The 24,460-nt window shown below is 39.3% G+C and overlaps 1 protein-coding gene across 1 annotated transcript in view; it reads left to right on the top strand.

Annotated features, from left to right (window-relative positions):
- Window positions 1–459: 459 nt before the first annotated feature.
- The window catches only part of FAT4 (FAT atypical cadherin 4), a 172,898-nt gene continuing 148,897 nt past the window's right edge, over window positions 460–24,460 (top strand). The window contains exon 1 of the mRNA XM_072755291.1: window positions 460–5,916. Within this exon, the coding sequence (XP_072611392.1) occupies window positions 742–5,916 (5,175 nt within the window). The 5' untranslated portion in view covers window positions 460–741. The remainder of the gene's footprint in view (window positions 5,917–24,460) is intronic.

The raw sequence follows: 24,460 nt of genomic DNA, 5'->3' as shown, positions 1-24,460 counted from the left end.
CGAGCCCGAGCGCCGGCGCCAGCGCTTGGAACGCAGCCGCCAGCTGCCAGCGCGCAGACGCGGGCGCCCGGGCCTCGGCGGCCCCTCCGCAGCCTGGTCCCGAGGAGTGAGGGGGCCCTCGAGGCAGTCCTGGCCGCCCGCGCCGGGGACAGGGCTTCCACCGCCCCCGGGCTCCCCCCCGCCCCCGCCCCCGCCCCCGCCCCCGGGCGCAGCCGTTCTTGCCACGCATCTCCGCCGGCGCCTGTGCTTCCCTCGCCAGTTCCCTCGCCCTGGGTAAGTGATAAAGTTTCTGGAGAACCGTTGTTGGCGATGATTCCTCATATACCTTGAATACAGGCAGCCTCTGCCCGGGCGAAAACGCTCAGACTCGCTGCATTCCCCCCCCCCCCAAAAAAAAAAGAGAAAAAAAGAAAGAAAACCCCAAGCCCCCACAAAAGTGGAGGGGGACAATGTAGGAGGTTCGCGAAACTTTTCTGGGGGGTTTGTCACCGCAGAGGAAGGAGTGTCCCGCGGGATGCCTGGGCGCTTCCCGCCGGGGCATCAGTCTCGTCCTGCAAGTCCAAGCGGCCACCTGGAGCCTGTCTCTGAAGCGAGCGGCTTCCGCGGGGCTGGAGGGTCTTCGAAGTAGCGGAGCGCTCCGAGGCCTCGCCCGCCCTGTGCCGGGGCCGCCCGCTCCCTGCTGCGGCCCTTTGCGCACCACCGTCCCTTCTCTTCATCACCCCGTTCCAGGGAGCCCGGACCATGCGCCTGGCAGCGGCCGGGGCGCCCGGGCGCCCTTGGCCCCAGCCGCCCTCGCTGTCCGCCTTCCAGCTCCTGCGAGTCCTGTGGCTGCTCTCACAGCTGCCCGGGCCGGCCCGGGTCCGCGGGGCCGAGCAGCGCCAGGTGTTCCAGGTGCTGGAGGAGCAGCCGCCCGGCACGCTGGTGGGCACCATCCAGACGCGCCCCGGCTTCACCTACCGGCTCAGCGAAAGCCACGCCCTGTTTGCCATCAACAGTAGCACCGGGGCCGTCTACACCACCGCCACCATCGACCGCGAGAGCCTGCCCAGCGACGTGATCAACCTGGTGGTGCTTTCCAGCTCCCCCACCTACCCCACCGAGGTGCGGGTGCTGGTGCGGGACCTCAACGACAACGCGCCGGTCTTCCCCGACCCCTCCATCGTGGTCACTTTCAAGGAGGACAGTAGCAGCGGACGCCAGGTCATCTTGGACACGGCCACCGACTCGGACATCGGCTCCAACGGCGTGGACCACCGCTCTTACCGCATCGTCCAGGGCAACGAGGCGGGGCGCTTCCGCCTGGACATCACCCTGAACCCGAGCGGCGAGGGGGCGTTTCTGCACCTGGTGTCCAAGGGCGGGCTGGACCGCGAGGCCACGCCGCAGTACCAGCTGCTGGTGGAGGTGGAGGACAAGGGGGAGCCGAAGCGGCGGGGCTACCTGCAGGTGAACGTGACGGTGCAGGACATCAATGACAACCCCCCGGTGTTCGGCAGCTCGCACTACCAGGCGGGGGTGCCGGAGGACGCGGCGGTGGGCTCCAGCGTCCTCCAGGTGGCGGCGGCGGACGCGGACGAGGGCACCAACGCGGACATCCGCTACCGGCTGCAGGACGAGGGCACGCCCTTCCACATGGACCCCGAGACCGGGCTCATCACGGTGAGGGAGCCCCTGGACTTCGAGGCCAGGCGCCAGTACTCGCTGACGGTGCAGGCTCTGGACCGGGGCGTGCCCTCCCTCACCGGCCGCGCCGAGGCGCTCATCCAGCTGCTGGACGTCAACGACAACGACCCGGTGGTGAAATTCCGCTACTTCCCCGCCACCTCGCGCTACGCCTCGGTGGACGAGAACGCGCAGGTGGGCACCGTGGTGGCCCTGCTCACCGTGACCGACGCAGACTCGCCGGCGGCCAACGGGAACATCTCGGTGCAGATCCTGGGGGGCAACGAGCAGCGCCACTTCGAGGTGCAGAGCAGCAAAGTGCCCAACCTGAGCCTCATCAAGGTGGCCAGCGCCCTGGACCGCGAGCGCATCCCTTCCTACAACCTCACGGTCTCCGTGGCCGACAACTTCGGGGCGCCCCCTGGCGCGGCGGCCCGGGCGCGCTCCTCGGTGGCGAGCCTGGTGATTTTCGTAAACGACATCAACGACCACCCCCCGGTGTTCGCGCAGCAGGTGTACAGAGTGGACCTGAGCGAGGAGGCGCCCCCGGGAAGCTACGTGAGCGGCGTGTCGGCCACCGACGGCGACTCTGGCCTCAATGCGAACCTGCGTTACAGCATCGTCTCTGGCAACGGCCTGGGCTGGTTCCGCATCAGTGAGCACAGCGGCCTCGTGACCACCGGCGCTGCGGGGGGCTTGGACCGGGAGCTCGCTTCCCAGATCGTACTCAATATCAGCGCTCGGGACCAGGGGGTGCACCCCAAGTTTTCCTATGCCCAGCTCGTGGTAACGCTCCTGGATGTGAATGACGAGAAGCCCGCTTTCAGCCGGCCCGAGGGCTACGCCGTGGCTGTGGCTGAGAACGCCCCGACGGGGACGGAACTGCTGGTGCTCAGGGCCACCGACCCAGACCTGGGTGACAATGGGACGGTGCGCTTCTCCCTGCAGGAGGCGGAGACTGACCAGAGGTCCTTCCGGCTGGATCCTGTGTCTGGGAGGCTGAGTACTATCGCCTCCTTGGACAGAGAGGAGCAAGCTTTTTACTCCCTGCTGGTCCTGGCCACAGATCTGGGCTCCCCTCCCCAGTCGTCGACGGCTCGCGTAAATGTGAGTCTCCTGGATGTGAATGACAACAGCCCTGTGTTCTACCCAGTCCAGTACTTTGCTCACATCCAGGAGAATGAGCCTGGGGGGAGTTACATCACCACGGTGTCTGCCACTGACCCAGACCTGGGTCTCAATGGGACCGTCAGATACAGTATCTCGGCTGGGGACAGGTCTCGGTTTCAAGTCAATGCTCAGAGCGGGGTTATTTCTACCAGAATGGCCCTGGACAGAGAAGAGAAGACAGCTTACCAGTTGCAGATAGTGGCTACCGATGGCGGCAATTTACAGTCTCCCAACCAGGCGATAGTAACCGTCACGGTCCTGGACACTCAAGACAACCCCCCTGTGTTCAGCCAGGCCGCCTACAGCTTCGTGGTCTTTGAGAACGTGGCCCTGGGATATCATGTGGGTAGTGTGTCTGCATCCACCATGGATCTCAATGCCAACATCAGTTATCTCATTACTACTGGGGATCAGAAAGGTATGTTTGCTATCAACCAGGTCACGGGGCGCCTTACCACGGCAAGCGTGATTGACAGAGAAGAACAATCCTTTTATCAGCTGAAAGTAGTGGCCAGTGGGGGCACAGTGACTGGAGACACTATGGTTAACATAACAGTTAAGGATTTGAATGACAACTCTCCCCATTTCCTTCAGGCAGTAGAGAGCGTAAACGTGGTGGAGAATTGGCAGGCAGGTCACAGCATTTTCCAGGCCAAAGCTGTGGACCCTGACGAAGGTGTCAATGGCATGGTACTCTATAGCCTGAAGCAAAACCCCAGGAACCTGTTTACTATCAATGAAAAGAATGGTAATATCAGTCTGCTGGGGCCCCTGGACGTTCACGCTGGTTCCTACCAGATAGAGATCTTGGCGTCCGATATGGGTGTCCCACAGCTCTCCTCTAGCTTCATCTTAACGGTTTACGTTCATGATGTAAATGACAACCCACCAGTGTTTGACCAACTTTCTTATGAGGTCACCCTTTCTGAGTCAGAACCTGTGAATTCCCGATTCTTTAAAGTGCAGGCTTTTGATAAGGATTCGGGAGCAAATGGTGAAATTGCATACAGCATTGCTGAAGGAAATACCGGGGATGCTTTTGGCATCTTCCCAGATGGTCAATTGTATATAAAAAGTGAACTGGACCGTGAACTTCAAGACAGATATGTTTTACTGGTTGTCGCTTCTGACAGAGCGGTGGAGCCCCTTAGCGCTACTGTGAATGTTACTGTAATTTTAGAAGATGTAAATGATAACAGACCTCTTTTTAACAGTACCAATTACACATTTTATTTTGAAGAGGAGCAGAGAGCTGGGTCACTTGTGGGCAAAGTGAATGCTATAGATAAAGACTTTGGGCCAAATGGAGAAGTGAGGTATTCTTTCGAAATGGTGCAGCCGGATTTTGAGTTGCATGCTATTAGTGGGGAGATCACAAACACCCGCCAGTTTGACAGGGAGTCTCTTATGAGGCAGAGGGGGACTGCGGTGTTTAGCTTTACGGTCATTGCAGTGGATCGGGGGCTCCCTCAGCCTCTCAAGGATCAGGCCACAGTACATGTTTACATGAAGGATATAAATGACAATGCGCCCAAATTTTTAAAAGACTTCTACCAAGCTACAATATCAGAGTCAGCAGCCAACCTGACACAGGTTTTAAGAGTATCTGCCTCAGATGTTGATGAAGGTAATAACGGACTCATTCACTATTCCGTGATAAAAGGAAATGAAGAAAGACAGTTTGCTGTAGACAGTACCTCTGGTCAGGTGACACTCATTGGCAAACTAGACTATGAGGCAACACCTGCCTATTCCCTTGTAATACAAGCGGTGGATTCAGGGGCGGTCCCCCTCAATTCAACCTGTACCTTAAATATTGATATTTTAGATGAAAATGACAATACCCCTTCTTTCCCCAAATCGACACTGTTTGTTGATGTGTTGGAAAACATGAGAATTGGTGAACTTGTGTCCTCTGTCACCGCAACCGACTCAGATTCAGGTGACAATGCTGATTTACATTATAGTATTACTGGAACTAACAACCATGGGACTTTTAGCATTAGCCCAAACACTGGGAGTATTTTCCTGGCCAAGAAATTGGACTTTGAGACCCAGTCTCTGTACAAGTTAAACATAACAGCAAAGGACCAAGGAAGACCTCCTCGTTCATCTACGATGTCAGTGGTCATACATGTGAGGGACTTTAATGACAATCCGCCCAGCTTTCCTCCTGGGGATATCTTCAAGTCTATTGTTGAGAACATTCCCATTGGAACGTCTGTCATTTCGGTGACTGCACATGACCCCGATGCAGACATTAATGGGCAGCTGTCCTATGCAATCATTCAGCAGATGCCCAGGGGCAACCACTTTGGCATAGATGAAGTCAAAGGCACTATATATACGAATGCTGAAATAGATCGGGAGTTTGCTAATCTCTTTGAGTTAACTGTCAAAGCCAACGATCAGGCTGTGCCTATAGAAACCAGACGCTGTGCTTTGAAAAACGTGACCATCTTGGTCACGGACCTCAATGACAACGTGCCCATGTTTATATCACAAAATGCCCTTGCTGCGGACCCTTCAGCCGTGATTGGTTCTGTTCTGACAACAATAATGGCTGCAGACCCAGATGAAGGGGCGAATGGAGAAGTGGAGTATGAGATCATCAATGGGGACACAGACACCTTCATTGTGGATCGTTACAGTGGAGACTTGAGAGTGGCCTCAGCGCTGGTGCCTTCCCAGCTGATCTATAACCTCATAGTGTCAGCAACAGACCTTGGCCCCGAGAGGAGGAAATCCACCACTGAGTTGACCATCATTCTTCAGGGCCTCGATGGGCCTGTTTTTACTCAACCCAAATACATAACCATTTTGAAGGAAGGTGAACCCATTGGTACCAATGTAATATCAATAGAAGCAGCTAGCCCTAGGGGATCTGAAGCCCCCGTGGAGTACTATATTGTCTCAGTTCGTTGTGAAGAGAAAACAGTTGGGCGTCTCTTTACTATTGGACGACAAACTGGCATAATTCAGACTGCAGCCATTCTGGACCGGGAGCAAGGAGCATGTCTTTACCTGGTGGATGTTTATGCCATAGAGAAGTCAGCTGCCTTTCCCAGAACACAGAGAGCAGAGGTAATGATTTTGTAGTCATTTCTGAATTGTTGGTTGATGTGCTTTTTAGGAAGATCATTCTCTTGTATTTACTTCCTGTGACTTTTTACCTTCATTGTGTGTTGTGGTGAATATTACTGACAGGAACGCGTATAAAAGGTTCTGGCATAAAAAGTAACAACAATCACCTAATATTTAACTTTAACCTTGGTCAAAACCAAACAACAGACAGTTTATATTTTATACTTCTCCTCATAGCGATCATATGTATGAGGCCAGGGAGAAATGTGGCCATTCAGAAGTGCAAAAAGAAAAAAAAAAAAAGAAAAAATCCATTTGTCTCAGCTAAATCAGTGCACTGACTAGACACCTTTCAGTAAGGAAGTCTGCTAGAGAATGGGCAATTTCAGACTTACAGTTCTATTCCAAAATGAAGAATTTGGTAGAAATCAGCATTATAGAAAAGCTCTTTGGGAGGAGTGGCAAGACAGTACAGACTGGCAGTTTACATCAGGACAGTATTAACTTTCACATCCTCAGCAGTCTTGGCAGTTTCTTTATAGACAGTGACTAATTTTAATGTGCTGAGCCAAGTTTGGGGAGATTCCTGATTTCATCTGCTTTCACGTTTGAGGCACTATCTTCTGACTTAGGGTAATCCTTTCTCTTCCCTCTTGAATAAAAGCATGTAATATGCTGTGAATTATCAGAGATTAGAGGGTGCTTCTTGATACAAATCTGTGTTCGGTACCATGCTGTAGGCACATGTTGTTCTGTCTGTGGATGGGTAAGAAATTAGGGTTGCTAGCATATGCCTAAAGAATTCTAAGCTTGGCCTTCTCTGGGGTATATTTTAGGCTACTACCCCTGTGTATTGTTGATTTGTATTTTCATTAAACTACTTCCAATGTTGTTTTGATGATCAACTAGAAATCACATAGCTACACTCTGGAAAGCTCTTGTTCCCTGTTTGCTAAGTTTCTTCTTTCCCTCCCCACTCCCCTTAAAGACATTCTAGTGTCACTCAGCCAAAAACATAAAATATCAAATGTGGTTTGTGATACTTGGCAGTAATCCAGGCACAATATACTAGTGAAATTGAGGCTTACGTATTTGTTTTCTTGCTTTCTTTCTTTTTTTTTTTTTCCTGGGGGGAGGGGGGCAGGGGATGAGGGTTTTTCTTCATTTAAAATGTTCATTTATTATTATTATCATCTTTTTGAACCCCTTGTGATTTTTTTCATAATAGCTAGCTGTATCTATTCTGCAGATAGAGCAGCATATTCATGGCCTAGAGGATATTAGAGATATAATTAGAGATATAATTCTTAATAGAGATATAATTCTTAGAGATATAATTCTAACTGGAATTCAGCTTTATCTTATATACATAGCCCTGAAGGGACTTCTAACCCAAATGTCCTCTTTTACCTAATTAGCTTTTTAAAGATCTTAACATGGGTCTTATATGTCGAGCTATTTGGTTTAACTTAGACCATGAATTAAATGTAATTTTATATTGATTTCGGGTTATCCCTCACGTTAGCCAATCCCCTATTTCTACCTTCCTTCTCTGGGATTATTTGTTAGATAAAGAGATTTAATTAGTTAGAAAGCTGAAATATTTATTAAAAACAGGCAAATAAGTCATTCTAGACTTTAGGTGAATTTGTTAAATGGTAAAACAAATTATGTTATTGATTGCTGTTGTTGTTTGGTTCAGTGCATTACGTTTTATTAGAACAACATGGAGAGTGAGAAATAAATGCCCATTGGTATCATTAGATTTATTTTGTATTGTTACTTACTCATTAGATATGCAAAGATCAGCTTGGCTTAAATTGATTAAATAGTGCTGACTCTGCAATAAGCATGAGAATTGAAAAATAATTATTATAAATCATTGTTGGTGATAGGGCATAGTATGTCTGTTAGATTTTTCATATCAAATAATATCAATAGAAAAAGTCGCTCATATTTACTGCACCCTGTTTATCTAAAAGTCGGGATACTTCACTATGATGATTTTTTTTTTAAGTCAAAAAAACTGTCAGGGTATTTTCTGTGAACTAAACTGCTGAAATTGTAAACCAAGTTTGAGTTTCCAAGCTCCAACCACTCCTATAATTAAAAGCAAATGTGTTTCTCCAAAGAATATTGAAAGCAGTAGTTGGGAGCTAGAATTTCATATTATTATTGGTTGTATCTTTCAAGTATATACAGTAAAGTTCTTTTCTTCCTTCTGCTCAAACAATTAATAAACTGTTACCGTGCAAAAATAAGTGATGTTACCCCTGATTGTCAGAGGTGATTTTTCAGTTGTTTTCAAGTGCAAACTTCACTCCAGTACATTAAAAAAAAAAAAAAAATACTTGGGTGCACTGATAGTGGTCTGGGTTGCTTACTCAGGTTTCTGGCTAGAGTCATAGCTGATCACATTCCATGGGCAAGCAGAGGGTCAGTGGGTAAAAGAGAAATGATTTAATCTGCATTCTTTTTCAAGCTCTGACATTTGTGGAGAGAGCTAGGGACTGTGGCTCTGATATTGCTCATCTAGAGATCTGTCCAGCTGTACTCTTTCACTTACCCTACTTATCATATCTAAAACTTTGGCGTGGATAGGAGTTGTTCGAGGATGGCTTCTGAGTTGCAGACATAAGATTTATTACAGTTTTGTGTCTTAGTGTTCTTAGAAGAGTCTTGATTATATTAGAACAGCTCATATAAAGTTTGTACTATTTTTCTGGGTTCAAGAGAAAATAGGGATGTAATACTTTAATAGACATTTCTTTTTTTAATATGTGTTGTATAGAAACATGCAATTTAGGGACTTGCTTGTACCTCCAACAAAGCCGGAAGTTTTGTTTCACTGATCTTTATTATCTCAGAGTCTAGCATGTACCTGACATATAGTAGGTGCTCAGTACATGTTAGTTAAATGAGATGGTGGAGGAGTTAAGACCAGAATGTTTTCTTTTGCCTCAGGAATCATTCAACAGAGAGAAGCTGGGGGGATGGGGGAAATTAGTAAACTTGATCTTAATCCTGAATTGGACTAAGGATGTAAAGACATGCCAATTATCTCTTCTATGAGTGAATTGAGAATTGTCAGAAAACTCAAAGAGGAAAGAGAAACTTAGGTGGGTGGTCTTACATGGAACTTAGGGCTTAAATGGAAGGACATACTGTACATGTGTCCAGGTCACAGTTCTCAAATTTGTTTTTCTTAGCACCCCAGTATGTTCTTAGAAATTGTCAAGGACTTCAAAGAGCTTTTGTTGAGGTGTGTCTTATCTATCGAAATATATCATTTTGAACATTAAAACTGAGAAAAAAATTTAAATATGAAACACATATTTTTACTTCATTAAAAAACTTGATTTTACCAAACTTAAAAAAGTAACGAAAAGAGAGACATTATTTTACATTTTCATAAATCCCTTTAATATCTGGCTCAAGAGAACACAGCTGGATTCTCATATCTTCTCATTCATTCCACTGCAGTAAAGTTAAAGTATATGAAAAGAATAAATCCTCATTCAGATCTATGACGTTGATATTCTTTCCATATAACTGTCGGTTTTCTTTTGATACTACACCAGAACTCCACAAGTGGTACTTTCTTAAAATTTACTTGCAGTGTGCAATTTGAAATCCTATTAGTGAACTTTTTATACTTTGTTACATAAAAATACATTGATCTATCTTGCATTTTGATTATATCATTTTTACCTATTCATGACTTAGAAATATCAGGAATGGATCATTTGGAAAATACTGGTATAATTGCTAAGAATCTTCTCAAAAAACTCTTTAAATATGAATTGACTCTCAACTTCATGGCAATGGTTAGAAGTTTTTCAAAATTTGAATTTTTACTCAGAATCTCAAATTTTATTATTAACAACATGTATTATTGTTTACCTTCAAGTGTCAGGCCCCCTTTGTTCATATGCTAACAAACAAGTTATCTGCCACATACTCAAGTCTAAAAAATTATAGTTTCCCTGTCAGTTGTTCTTTCAGGTAAAAACTGTATCCCATAAGTAAGCAGCTAGGTTAGCTTGCAGTTGAGTCATAGGCATGTTTTTATTTGAGACAACTACAGTACTTAGGTACAGATTAGTGGTTTATGTACATTCTACTATCTGCCACACAAAATATTGAAAAAAAAAACATTGAGGTTTAAGGGCCTAGATTTAATAAATTTAATAATTTTGCTATTTCTTCAAAAGATTTTCTTCAGTTTTTTTTTTAATTTTTTATCTATTTATGATAGTCACACACACACACACACACAGAGAGAGAGAGAGAGAGAGAGGCAGAGACATAGGCAGAGGGAGAAGCAGGCTCCATGCACCGGGAGCCTGATGTGGGATTCGATCCCGGGTCTCCAGGATCGCGCCCTGGGCCAAAGGCAGGCACCAAACCACTGCGCCACCCAGAGATCCCGATTTTCTTCAGTTTTTAAGTGAAACTGGCATTTTATTTTTACTGTGTGTGCCTAGCTTTGAAGAATACAATTACTGCTAGAGTACTTTAGAGCTACTACTTTAATTTGGGCTAAGGCATCAGCAGTTTTATCCATCATTGTTTTTGCACCTCTAGTGTACATGTCAATACAGAGAAAAAGGTAAGAAACGTTTTGCATTATTATGAAGACATCTTTTTTTTTTTTAAGATTTTATTTATTTATTCATGAGAGATACAGAGAGAGGCAGAAACACAGGCAGAGGGAGAAGCAGGCTCCATGCAGGGAGCCTGATGTGGAACTTGATCCCAGGTCTCCAGGATCACACCCTGGGCCGAAGGCTGCACTAAACCACTGAACCACCTGGGCTGCCCTATGAAGACAGTTTTAACTTCCCAGGCCTCTTTAATAGATCTCTGATGTGCCTCAAGCCCCATGTTTCACTGAGGAGAACCATTGGTCTAGGTAATTAGATTTTTACATTTCAGTTTAAGAAAAGCCACTAGAAATGGTCTATAAAAAGTGTGTTTGGAATAGGTGCATGGACTATGACATTAACAATTAGAAATGAGTTTTAGCAATTGAATAATAAAGTATTTTCACAGTGAACATCATCAGGATTTCTAAGAGGAATAATGAGACATTTGCAAGATTAGTGCTGAATACCAAGATTAGAAACAATTGTCTTCTAGAAGATTTAGAATTAGAGTTAGTGCGATTCCTGGGTGGCTCAGCGGTTTAGCGCCTGCCTTTGGCCCGGGATGTGATCCTGGAGTCCCGGGATCGAGTCCCATGTCGGGCTCCCGGCATCGAGCCTGCTTCTCCCTCTGCCTCTCTCAGTCTCTATGTCTATCATAAATAAATAAATAACATTAAAAAAAAAAGAATCAGAGTTAGAATCTTGGATTAAATGTATGTCTTGTGTATCATCCCTCACAAGGCAACATATGAGCAACAGAACCAGGTAAATAATAATAATTATTATTATAATAACATTTATTTACTACTGCTATGTCCAGTGATTAAGTGCTGTGTGCTTTGAGATTATATTATTTGAGCCTCAACATACTGCACCAATGCACTGTTAATATCATTCCCACGTCATAGCTGTGGAAACAGTCTCAGAAAGGTTAAATGATTTGCTTAAATTCGGATAGATAGAAAGGAAAATCACATCCAGATATGGATTAGTCCATTATTTATATCATACCTACTATTCTATAAAGCCAGGGAAATCTGTGGTTTCAGTTAAGAGAAGGAAGGGCCCTTTACTCTATAGATATGAGTATGTATATGTATGTTTTGAATCATCTTGTTTTCATGCCTTTATTTATTGTTAAAAAGTCTTTGAAAATTAGTATTATATGTTGTCTGAACTAAGGGAAACATGGTTTTTACTTGCCTCAATCATGGGCATCAGCAGATGCTATATATTTTTATGGTTCAGTTAGTGGTGGTAACGATCTCAAATTGGGACATGTGACTGTTTCTGGAGCAAGGAGAAAGAGTCAGAATATGAGAGATGGGAATTGGAGACAAATAAAGATCATAGGTGTTGGTAATGCTTCTTCTAATCCCTAGTCCTGTGCGATTTAGAAGTAGTTGCTGTAATTTATGGAGGTGGAGAATCCATTTTTGGATTCATAGATGATAAATCTTACTCTTCTAGGAATATGATGGAGTTGGAGTGGATGAAATGTGAAGATTATATTAACAGGAGAAAAACGTTTCATTGCTCTTTCTGCTTTGATCTCCAGTGTTCTTTTTAAAAAGCAACCTGTGATTATTCTCTGGTTTTATTTTTTCTTATTGATATGTTTCTAAATTTATTAAACAAAATATTGTGATTAATTTTTCAAGACATGTACACATGTGTATTACAAACACCAATACTGATGGCCAATTCAGTGGCCAATATCATGCTCCATATTTATATATGGCTTCAGGATGCTTGATTTGGTCTCTCTGGTTGGTAATAGATTTCCATAGACATAATTTATTTTCTGATTAATTTAGTCTTTTTTTTTTTTCCTGGCCTTTATACTACTCATTTTAATTCCTTATTGTTTCAACAGATTTTGAAGAAGCTACTCTAGGAATATTTTGGAAAGATATATATGTACTTAGCGTTTTATAGAATCAATTCTTCATCATATTGTGTACAGCTTGTACTTTGTCCTCATTACAATGAAAAACTGCCTAGGAACTTCGTTAGTTGTGAGGGCCTATAAAGGATTCCACAGGCCTGAAGGTGGGTCCCCTATTCCAAGAACTAGTAAGTCTAAAGTTCAGCTCTTTATAATATCCATGAAAGTAGATAGTATTTAGAATTAGGACTGTGTGAGTGGAAATAGGAAAAGAACAACCAGCAAATAATTTAGGCCAAGATGAATTTAAAAGTACTTTAAAGCATCCAAGATATAAAATGTGGTAAATATCTTCTAATATTTTCAGGCTTTAAGCAGTCTGTGACAACAGAGGCCAATTTTAGTAATTAAATAAGGAGGAGAGAGTATAAGGAGCGGAGACAAGTAAAAACAATTCTATTAGAGAAGTATTTTTTTTTATAAAATACACATATGTAATATATATTATATATTAACATATATAATATCATGTGTTAGCATTTTTGCAACCATTATACAAAGACTGTTGGTGTTAAGATCCTGATACAAAATGAGACAATAAAGTCATGAAGAAGAAAGGTAATCTAATTGGCAGATAATTTATATGTGGTAATCAAGAATCGACCATAGGTACACAGTCTTTTTCAGCTTCCAGACATATGCCTATATTTAAGAAACAATCAGAAGTAAAAACCAAATTTTAGGGAACACTCAGGAAATGTTGAGGGACATGGACAAACCCTGCTAGACAACTGACAGTTGGGAACCATGCTGTTGTTACCGATTATTTGTTTCAGATTATTTGATATTTCTTTTCTGAAATATTTTGTCATTTCCAGAGTCTAACATATGTAAAGTGCTTACATCATGTCAGACAAGTGGTAAGCACTGGGCATTGTCTTGCCTTCACAATATTCCTGGAGGTATATATGACGACATCTCACTATTCGAAAATGACAATACTGAGGCTAGTAGAGGGTAAGTTTATGGAGCTGGTTTACAGTGAAAGCACGATTTGAACCCAGCACTCTAATTCCACCATATGTACTTTTAATCCTCTCTCAGCACTGATTAGCACTATGTATTATAAGAATGGTCAATACTTCCTGTAGACTCATAGGCACACAGTTTTCACTGTGTAAAAAGTTGTTTTCATATTTCAATATTTCTTCATACCGCTGACTGAAGAAATAGGGAGTAAATTTAAATTTAGGTAATGATCTAGTAGTAAGATTACTTTAGCTCCCTGTTAATCTTTATTTAGGTTAGGCTTGAAAAAATGGACCTATAATTTGTAAGTTTTTCATTTTGATTTCGTAAACTTGAGGTGGGAATATATGTCTATTCTTCCAGATTTATTTTCTTCCCTTTCAGCAAAATTTCTTGAAAAAGTTGCCTATCCCCATTTTCTTTTTTCTCATTATCTTTTAAATTCACCTCATCAGGCTTAACTTCTGCCCCTCCAATGAAAATTGATCTTACCAAGGCCACCATGATAGCCACATTTCAACATCCAATGGTCAGTGCTTAGTGCTCATTGTATACATACTTCTAAGTCATCATACCTTGGATTTTTAATCCTATTTCTTGGACCAATTCCTTCTCAGCCTCCTTTACCAGCTTCTCTCCTTAAATTCTAAATGGAATCAATTATTGAAATCCTCCTTTCCATGTATACTTATTTTCTTGAGGATTTCAATCAATCTTATGATTTTAAATAACATATATTACATTGATGACTCCAAAGTTTTGTTTCTACAATATATATTTCTCCTAAATACCATATTTATATAACCAACTTCATACTCATTATGTTTAATTATTTCTTAATAGATGTTTTAAATGAATGTTTCCAAATCTGAGCTTCGTTATCTTCCCCAGTAGAATTCTACTTTCTAGCCATCTCTTTCTCAATTGATGGCAATTCCAATCTTCTAATTGTTCAGGTCAAAAAACTTGGAATCATCTTTTTTTAAAATTTTTATTTATTTATGATAGTCACAGAGAGAGAGAGAGAGAGAGAGAGAGAGAGAGAGAGAGAGGCAGAGACATAGGCAGAGGGAGAAGCAGGCTCCATGCACTGGGAGCCTGACATGGGATTCGATCCCAGGTCTCCAGGATTGCGCCCTGGGCCAAAGGCAGGTGCCAAACCGCTGCGCCACTCAGGGATCCCTGGAATCATCTTTGATTCCACCCTAAGTAAAATCTGTTTAGCTAATCTTGGATATCTTAAAAATATATTCAGAAGCTGGATCATTTATCACTTCTACCATTACTATCTTGACCTAAGACATTGTCATCTTTTCCTTAGATTATTGAAGACGTTTTCTTATTGATTTCCAACATCCTTTCCTTCTATTCTCTTGCCTTACTTGACTGCTTTACTCATACTGGTGTCTTTCTATTCCTACAATTTTCTAAATACACACCTGCTTTGGAGCCTTTGCTCCTGGCCCTTCCTTCCTTCTTCATAGAACACTCTTTCCTCTAGATATCTATTTGGATAATTTTCTTCCATTTGGATCGTTTCCTTCCTTCAAGTATTTGCTCATATCTCACATTATAATTGAGAATGAATCTTCCTTTATTAACATCACTGTAGCACCTTCTCATCCTACCTGCTCTCTACTTATCTGCTGTGGTTTTTCATATTCCTCTTCCATAGGATTTACCAGTCTAAAGCACCAGCCTCTTATCTCCCAAATGCTAAATGTTGGAATACCCCTGGAATTGGTTCTTGAAATTCTTCCCTTTCTAATCTACAATATTCTGTTGAGGAGCCCAGTCAATCTCATTACTTTCAATTATCTATCTATCTATCTATCTATCTATCTATCATCTATCTATCATCTATCATACATGTATAAGAGTGTGTGTGTGTAATATGATTTACAGATCTATAATTTTAATTATGTTTTACCTATTATTCTCCCACCAGAATGCCCTATGTGACCAGCTCTTGTCATTTGCTTTCCTGACTTTTTTCCTCCTGGTTCTCCTTGCTGAGCTTGCTTAGCAACCACAATGAGGGCTCTAGGCCCCAGCCTCCAGTGCTTCCTCTGCCTCTGAGTCTGTGTGCTAGCTGTGCCCTCTGCCTAGACTGCTTGCTTCTTGCTTTTGCTCACATCTTTTCTCAAAGTCACCTTACAAAGTTCTCTTTCCCTCAAAATTCCCTTTTTCTCTTTTCTTCCTTTTGTGTCTCCTTAGACTCTGTCATCACCCAACATAACCATATGTTACTTCTTTATTTTGTTTATGATATGTCTTCTCTCTAAAATATATATTCCATGAGGGGAAAGGCTTGCATCTGTTTATTACTGCTGTATTCCCAATAACTACAATAAGGCTGGGCTCAATTCAGACATTCAGTAAATCTTTGATAAACTAAGGAATTACTGTTGAAAACATTGCAAATACACTGCTTAAAGGCTAGGAACTCAGTCAGAAATGCATGCTGAAGTAAAGGAGTCATTTTTCATATCTTAAGCCAAGCTATGGAGCTTCTTCTGAAATTAGTGAAGCTAGCTAATTGGCAAGGACTGATTTTCCTAGCTACAATGACAGTGGCTGTATGACTTGACTGGCTAAGAGCCCTGCAACTCAATATTCAGAAATTGTTGGTGTCAGAAGTACAGTGGGATCACTAATGCTTATTTTGTAGATATTTTTTGTGAAGTAGAACGTTTTAGATTAAATATCACAATGTAGCTACACCATTACCATGTCTTCTCATTTTCTTGGAACTTACCTAATTTTGCTGTAAAGAGCAAATCTTATCATAAGCCATGTTGCTCTTGAGCAAAAAAATGAATACATAGACCCTTTTTAAAAAAATTAGTACTTTCAATATTAATAAATTTAGGTACAGTCATTCTTTTTTCAAATTTGCCATCCTTGATCAACATTTGACATCAGTAATATTAATAAATTTGATTAATAAAACACAGCAGGGGAAATGTTGCTTAATAATTCATCCTGATTGAGGTGTAGTTGGCAGACTGTATGCTTTCAATTTGGAAGAATCTCAGTTCAAATGTTGTTACTGCTACTCTCATTTTTTCATCTGTAAAATTTGAATGACAATACTCATTTCATAACTTATTGCAAGGGGAAAAAAAGAGATACTCAGTGAAGTTTGTAACTTTCTTCCTCTTTTCTCCAAAGTACAGATATGCACAAAACCATTAACATTAAACTATTAACTTTCTGTGTCTAAAGTGTTTTTGAGTGCAAGCCTTTCTTTCTCTTGATTTCCCTAACAAGTCTGTAAGGAGATATGTCAGGTGTTCTTTTCATTTTAAGGACAAGGCACAGAGAATTTCATGATTTTTGTGTGTTCACAAATCTAGACAACATCTGGGTTTTTCTGACTTTGGTCAACATGCTTCACATTAAACCACATTGTCCAGTCTGGGATTAAATTAATGCTGTTTACCCATCCACCATTTTATTGTTGTTGACAATAATAATTCAATAAGAGTTATAGACCCTAAAGTGAAGTAATTTGTTAATCCGGAAACTTTGCTGAGAAGCTTAGTTGCTATGAAACAATCAAGTTAAAATATTAGTTTGTTCATTGTCCACTTCATTATGAAGCCTTACATTGATTTAGATGAGGAATGTTCATCTCTCCATTTTTCAGTGATGGTAGTGAAATACAAACTACCATGAAATTGTGTGTTTCTTTGTGGACTTATTTTGAAGACCTTTTTGTCAACTGCTTCATGCAGTTCTCTTAACTGAAGTCAAATTGTCTTCATCAAAGGTTAAACTACCTTTTCTTCAGAACTACTTTGAGTTTTACGAGGCATATAAATTCAGATAACTTCTTAAGTTAGAGTTTTCTAATTCATAATTAAAACATTTCCCTGAAAAGAAAAAAAATGTTTTGCTACTGACTGAAAACTTCAAAATAAGCATATACCCAGAGACAATGTGCTTCCCTCTTGCTTGGTGTAGTGTTCTATAGTATATAGTCCTTTGTTCTTTAGTCAAAATAATTACAGTTTTATATTTATATATACATCCACTTCGTTCTGCAATGGTTTTGAAGCAGGTAACAATAAAAGAAAAGCTAATTTAATTAATCTCTAGGAAGGAAAAATAAGTAATTGCTAAAAAATAATCCTGAAATATATAAGATTAATATACAGATATGTATAATTTAAGTAGACTGCTGAGTTTATATTTGGCTTTCTAAAGGCCAAATCAAACAGAAATAAGATCAGGAATAGAAGTCATAGTGTTGTATGGCTAAACAAACACATGTGTGTATAAGAGTGTTAACAAAAAATGTACAGATTTTTCTAAAACTGGAGCCCCAAGAGGAATTTATCTGATAGATATTGAAAAAGAGATGATTTTTTAAAAATGGTACCTTCACTAGTACAATGACAGATTTTCAGCCTCGCTTTATTGTGATATCTTTTATTGTGGGGTTATGACAAATTGTAAAAATATGATTCTGACAAATTATTTATTTATGGATTAGAAGAGATTCCCATTGGTAAAGTGCTTATGTTTGGCTTTATTTAATGTGGTGAGTTAATATTTTATAGTCCTACAAAGAACATCCCTGTTGGGTTTTTCACATTAACATATTTGCAGCACATCATGGGGAAAACCTGACTTAGAGGGGTTTTCAGTACAATTTTAGTTTAATTTATGAGGAGACTGGTATTTTTAAAGGCAAAATTGTTTAATTTAAGGCAATCATTTAAAACACCTGGCACAAATCTAGCAATCTGTTTCTTAGATTGTGTCTGTTTCTTAGAAACAGATTCAGAGTTACTAAATATTACTTGAATTGATTGTATTGCTTTATTGTAGCATTTTCACCAGTAGCTGCCTGTCCTTTAATTGCTACAAAAAGTTAATTCATCCTTTATTTCTTAAGATGGTACTTTAATTCTCCACTGAGAAGATTAAAATACTAATTGATGTGTATGCTTAAGTGGGACAGAACTGCTCGTATTGCAATGCCAACTGAGTATTTTATTACTTTGCATAAAAAGTAGGGAAAGTTATTTGTTTATGCATTGAGGTTGTAATTGGTTACAAGTAAGTAATGAATCCTTAATATTTGAAGTCCAGAGCCTGGCAGATTTAGAACACCACTTGACCTCTGACTTGCCGGAATATGAAGGAAGTGGGAGTAAAAGTTTTCCTTATAGGACAAGATGGTTTGGGATGGGAGGGACAACACAAGCTTGCCAAAAATTTAGGTCAAACTGAACACAGATGGCTGTAGCTGATAGAGGTGTCTATTACTGTATTTTCTTCTCAGCACTTTTCTGTGTGTCAGTGTGTTTATACTGAGATGAAGAATATTTTGTTGCTCAGCAACCTGGAGAAAATACATTCAGAGAATCCATTTTTGTTAAAAATAAATAAATAAAAAGTTGTGGTAGATATTAGAGTGGAGGATGGGGCAGTACTTCTAGGAAATCATCTAGGAGGGAAGTGTTTATTACACATGTCTAAAATTAAATAAATCACATTGTACATTTTACTTCCTAGCTTGTCCCTGCCTTCTGGCTCAAAGTATTTGAAAACAGTGGACTAAGTAAATGCATTATATTAGTCAATAGTATAAGTTCTAATGCACAGGTAAACATTTGAAGAAGTAAAAGGACAATTTAAATTTCATTTTCATAACTTCAATTTTTTTTCTATTTCCAAACCTTGATTAGAGGATTTAGTGTGTAACTTCACTTCTGAAGGAGTTTTATGTTATTCTTGAGTGCAGTTGTCAAAGAAAGGTTAAATGCTAAAATAAACGTAAATTTGGAAGTCAGAATAATTTTCTTTAATTGTAGGCTTTACCCTTTCATGCTGTGTGTCCTTGAAACAGAGGCTAAACTTCTCTGAGCCACAGTGTCTTCAAGTGTTAAAGGCAGGGAATTCTAACCACTTATTAAGTGTTGTGACAAAAATGTCTAGTACACACAGCAATGCAGAATTTCCTTAAAGATTGTTTGGTTTACTTTTACTGATGCTACATTCAGTTGCTTCTTGTGTGGTCCAGAAGGCAATGATTAAAAGAAAAAAAAAAATGTAAGCAGCTACTGGTATGTAAATAGCTACTGTTTATGCAGGAATTGGGATGACATTTCTAATGATACCATGCAGAAGGGAAACAGAACCAAACTTATAAGTTCTGTTTTCTAGATTTAGAAAAATTATTAAAGAAGCACATTAAAAATTACCTCTGTGGTAATTTTCCTCATGATAATAGATTAAAAAATAATTTTTAAATGACAGTGATTACTGACTGAGCTGAAAGACATAACTAAGGAAAGGAAGTCTATTCACTAAGACAGGGAAGTGATATAGTTCTCAAAATATCAAGTTTGCACATGATTTATGTACATAACAGGATTCTTTAAAAATTTTTAAAATAATTCAAAACCAGATAAGCATTATCTAATTTAAAGTGTCAAATATTAAAGGACTCGTCTCAATATTTGAAGCTTCTCAAAGCAGCTCTGTGAAATAGATGTCTCAAAGGAGGGCACTGATGCTTTGATACCTATTTCACAGAGCTGATTTGAGAACTAAATAAATGTACACAGGGTATTCCCCTAAAATAAGTATTGAGTCACCTTTTTTCATTTACATAGATGATAATTTTGTCTTTGACCAGCCAAAATATCAAGAATATAGCATTGGGAATTGGATAAACGACACCTATCTTTTCATTCCTGCCTTTAAATGAGAACAAGTTTGGGAGCTCTCTTGCAGTTTTTCCCAGTAGAAAATTCAACCTACTTAGGATTTCCCGTTTTCTTCTAAGGTGCAAGGTGGACATAGAAACAGAAGAGATATTTATCTTTTTCTTGGCCATTTGCCCAGATGTATATGTTCACCTTGCTAAGTCTTATTTCTGCACATTGTAACTTAGGCATGAACCAAAGACTTCTAAATGAGGACCTTGTTCTTATTTTTTTAAGTTTTTATTTAATTTCAATTAGTTAACATACACTATAATATTAGTTTCAGGTGTCCGATATAGTGATTCAACACTTCCACATATCACCTGGTGCTCATCACAACGAACACATTTAAAACGTTGTTTAAATTCAAATTTCCAACATATTGTATACCACCCAGTGCTCATCCATTCAAGTGCCCTCTTTAGTGCCCATCACCCAATCACCCCATCCACCCCCCCCCACCCTATTCCCCTTCTGCAACCCTTTGTTTGTTTCCCAGAGTTAGGAGTCTCATGTTTTGTTTTCCTCTCTAATTTTTCCCCACTCAGTTTCTCTCCTTTCCCTTATGGTCCCTTTCACTATTTTTTGTATTCCACATATGAGTGAAACCATTTGATGATATGACAAGTACACTTCTTAATCCCCATCCACTATTTCATCCATCTCCCCACCCAACTCCCCTCTGGTAACAGCTTATTCTCTGTATTTCAGAGTCTGTTTCTTGGTTAGGACTTCGTTCTTATTTATTATTTTTTAATCAGTTTATTTGCCTTTGTGTCACCTCCATTCTTTCATTCCAATGTTTGATGTGTCAGACATCATGTTCAGTACTAGAGATTTAAATTTGTATTTTCCAGTTGCATGCTTTCAAGTGGCAATAGTGTAATAGACAAGCATCACATAAACCGTTATCAGAAAGTGTAGAAAACTCTATCATGAAAAAAGTTTTACCAGTGAATTGTAATAACTGGTTCCATGCAATTGAGATTATTTTTTCCTATTTAACCTTTAGTTTTTGCACTTCACGAGGGGTTGTCTGCATATTTTAAGCTATTTGAAGTTATTTTCAGGTTCTATATTCTGAGAAAACATTGGTGAAACAATACCTATTTTTATTATTTTCCCATTTTTGAAAAATATTTGCTATGTCATCCTGTAACTAAATGGAGTTTGATTTGAAGTGTGCCTACCATTGGGCTCACCCCAGAGATACTGTAATGTTCCTGGTCCAAGATGGCTTTTCAGTCCTAATGTGTGTCCAGTTCCTTCCAGCTTGAATACAGGTCCATTCTGTGCAGCTACCCTCTCTGCCCTTAAGAGCTACCTTAGCCCAAAGATGCCTCCACACATGTTTATATTTGATGACATATTTGCTCAGGAATTATATTTATTCATCTGTCTCCAACATTATTTCCATTTCTGGTGATGGTAATTAAACAATAACAGCATGGTTATTAAATAATATTATTGAACAATAATAGCAACCACCCTTAAAACAATGCAACTTATTTATTAAGAGCAGATGGCTATTCATGCTTTTTAATTCAAATCTCAGAATAATTCTGTGAAATAGATGTTATTATCATTTTACAGATGAGAAAACTCAGGCTTAACAAGGACAGATTTGCTCACGTTGGGTCACACAATTAGAAAAACACAGAGCAGAGATTTAAACCCAGACATCAACTCCAAAACTCATCCTTTCCAGTAGCACAACTCAACCGAAGTTGCTGACAAAGATAACAGTTTGGAAACTGAAAAATAAGGCCATTAATATATTCACTGTACATGGCATATTATTTGCAAATAATAGCATGGATGCTTCTTCAGATATCACTTTAAGTCTTTGGAATGAATCATAAATTTAAAAATCATAGATGCAAGATTTTAAGCAAATAAATCTAGAAAATATTTTTTAAAAAATCACCTGTATCACTGACTCATACAAAATATGAGAATGTATAAAAACATTATGTCCTTCAATATAGTTTTTCAAGAGCTTTTATTCTTTCTATTTGGAAATAGTCAACTGAAGCAAAGTGTAAACTTTAACAATATTTAATTTTCATATGGTGATGTCTTTTAGTTTGATTAGTTCTCAAAACTTAATGCACATCAGAATTCCTTATGTGGATAATTATTTTAAATGCAGACTGTTTCTCAAAAGACTCTAGAAAGGTCCTTGGAACCTGTCTTTTTTTTTTTTTTTTTTCCCCTCCCACAAGTGATTCTGATGCAAATGGCAACAGACCTCATTGTAAGGCACCATTATTCTATACTAGGTCAGGTTTTATACAAGCAATTAATCACACTTTTGCAAATTTAGAAAAGTTCTCTGAAGTAGTAATAGTGGTAGTATAGTAGTAAGATTAACATATGGAGCACTAATGGATAGATCCATTTTCTAATTTGATATCTATTGAAAAGTAATATAATTATTTTGACAATAGTTGTCAAGATATGGCAAGTATCTATAACAACTAGTGAAATAATAAAATGTAAATTGAAATAAAATGTACACTGCCCATTTTTTGATTAATTAAGCTCATCTATTTTTATATTTGTTATACATTTAGAAAGAATATGAGAAAAATAGACTCTTGTTAAAACATGTCAATTTTAAGTTATTAAAATTTCTTAGGAAAAGCAATTATTTCAGAGAGACACAAGGAAAAGAACAATGTGAAAGAACTATTAGTGTTCAAGTATTCATAGAGCCATTCCTAGGAGAGTATATTTAAAAGGAACTAAAATAAAGACCTTTTGCTTAGAACAGAGTGTATAAGGTGTATTTAAAAGTACATCAGGTGGCCTGAGATAGTAGATATATAGGATTTATATAGGGATTTATAGAGATTTAGATTTAATAGTAAATGAGATATTATGAACTTACTGACTTATTTGTGGAAGACCTCTTAGTTTTCATATTATAGTTCAATAATTGTGCAATTACTATTGTGTGGAGTCTCCAAGTGTTTCAATTTTCTGAAGTTTTCTGAAAAGTGAAATCATGGGAGCTATCAAAAAGCACACTTATGAGAAAATTGGTTAATCATTAATAGAACTGTTAAAAAATTTAGGATCCCATCATGTCCTCATTTAAATCCATCATGCCCTCATTATCCTTTTTAAGCTCTGACTTGTATACTGCATAATGGTTTTTAGTTTTATATATATTGTCCCTTATCTAAAAAGCATTTATATTTACAAATAAGAGCATTCTTACCTACAGCAATCAAGACACAATTAGTAGTTACGCATGCAACATTCTATATGTAACAGAGTAAAAGAACACTTGAAAAAAATTGTAATTTCACTTAATTGAAACATGTGCCCAGCCATCTGGAACACTTCTGCATAATATAGAGACATTTGGCATTTTAAAGAAAGGATTTTGAATTAAACCAGAAATCTTTTGTGTCTTCCAAAGACATTGATTTATTGAGACGATGTGTGGCTTTCCCTCATTTACAAAAGATTAATGATTTCCTAAATGTCCTTTCATTCTTTCATTTTATAAAATGAATATGTACAGTTAAGTGAAATGACATCTTCGAGGTTCTATGAACAAAGACTACAGGAAATATTTCAAGGTATTTTGTTTGAAAATCCATCACATGATACAAAATATATTTTTTCCTAAAATAAAAATGATCTTGGCATTATTGAATATGATTGAATGAGTAAATAGATGACTATCTTAATATTACATATGAGTGATTTATATGAAGCACATTAGAGAGCACTATAAGATCATTCTAACTTGTGATCTGTAAACTTCTAAATTTTTGGCATGGTGACTGATGTTGATAAACTTAAAGCATCAAGCAGATCTTACCAATATGAAGTTTATATAAAGATGTTTTTGAGAGTAAAACTTTTATTAAGCTCAAAAAGTTCTAATTCAAGTATTAAAAGAATAGCTTTCATGTGATCAAATATGAAATTGAAATTGTTGTTATAATAGCTCTTGGTATTCAAATTTTTAATATTATTTTTAAATTTTATTGAGATTCTATAACTCTATAATAGGAATCTGAGTCCCTTCTTCAGTGGTCTGTTTTAATATGATATAATCATGTGAAGTGGTTACCAGAGAGATAGATTTCGGTCATTTCTTGCTCAGGGCACACACAAATCTTCATAGTCAAGTTAATGAAAATATTTTATATAATTACATATATACAGAATTGGACATAAGGGTTATATCAGCAAAAATGGGAAAATAAATTTTAGGAACACCAATACAACTC

The sequence above is a fragment of the Vulpes vulpes genome, chromosome 4, assembly GCF_048418805.1.
Source record: "Vulpes vulpes isolate BD-2025 chromosome 4, VulVul3, whole genome shotgun sequence".
In the NCBI taxonomy this organism is placed as follows: domain Eukaryota; kingdom Metazoa; phylum Chordata; class Mammalia; order Carnivora; family Canidae; genus Vulpes; species Vulpes vulpes.
This window is presented reverse-complemented; position numbering and strand designations above follow the sequence as displayed.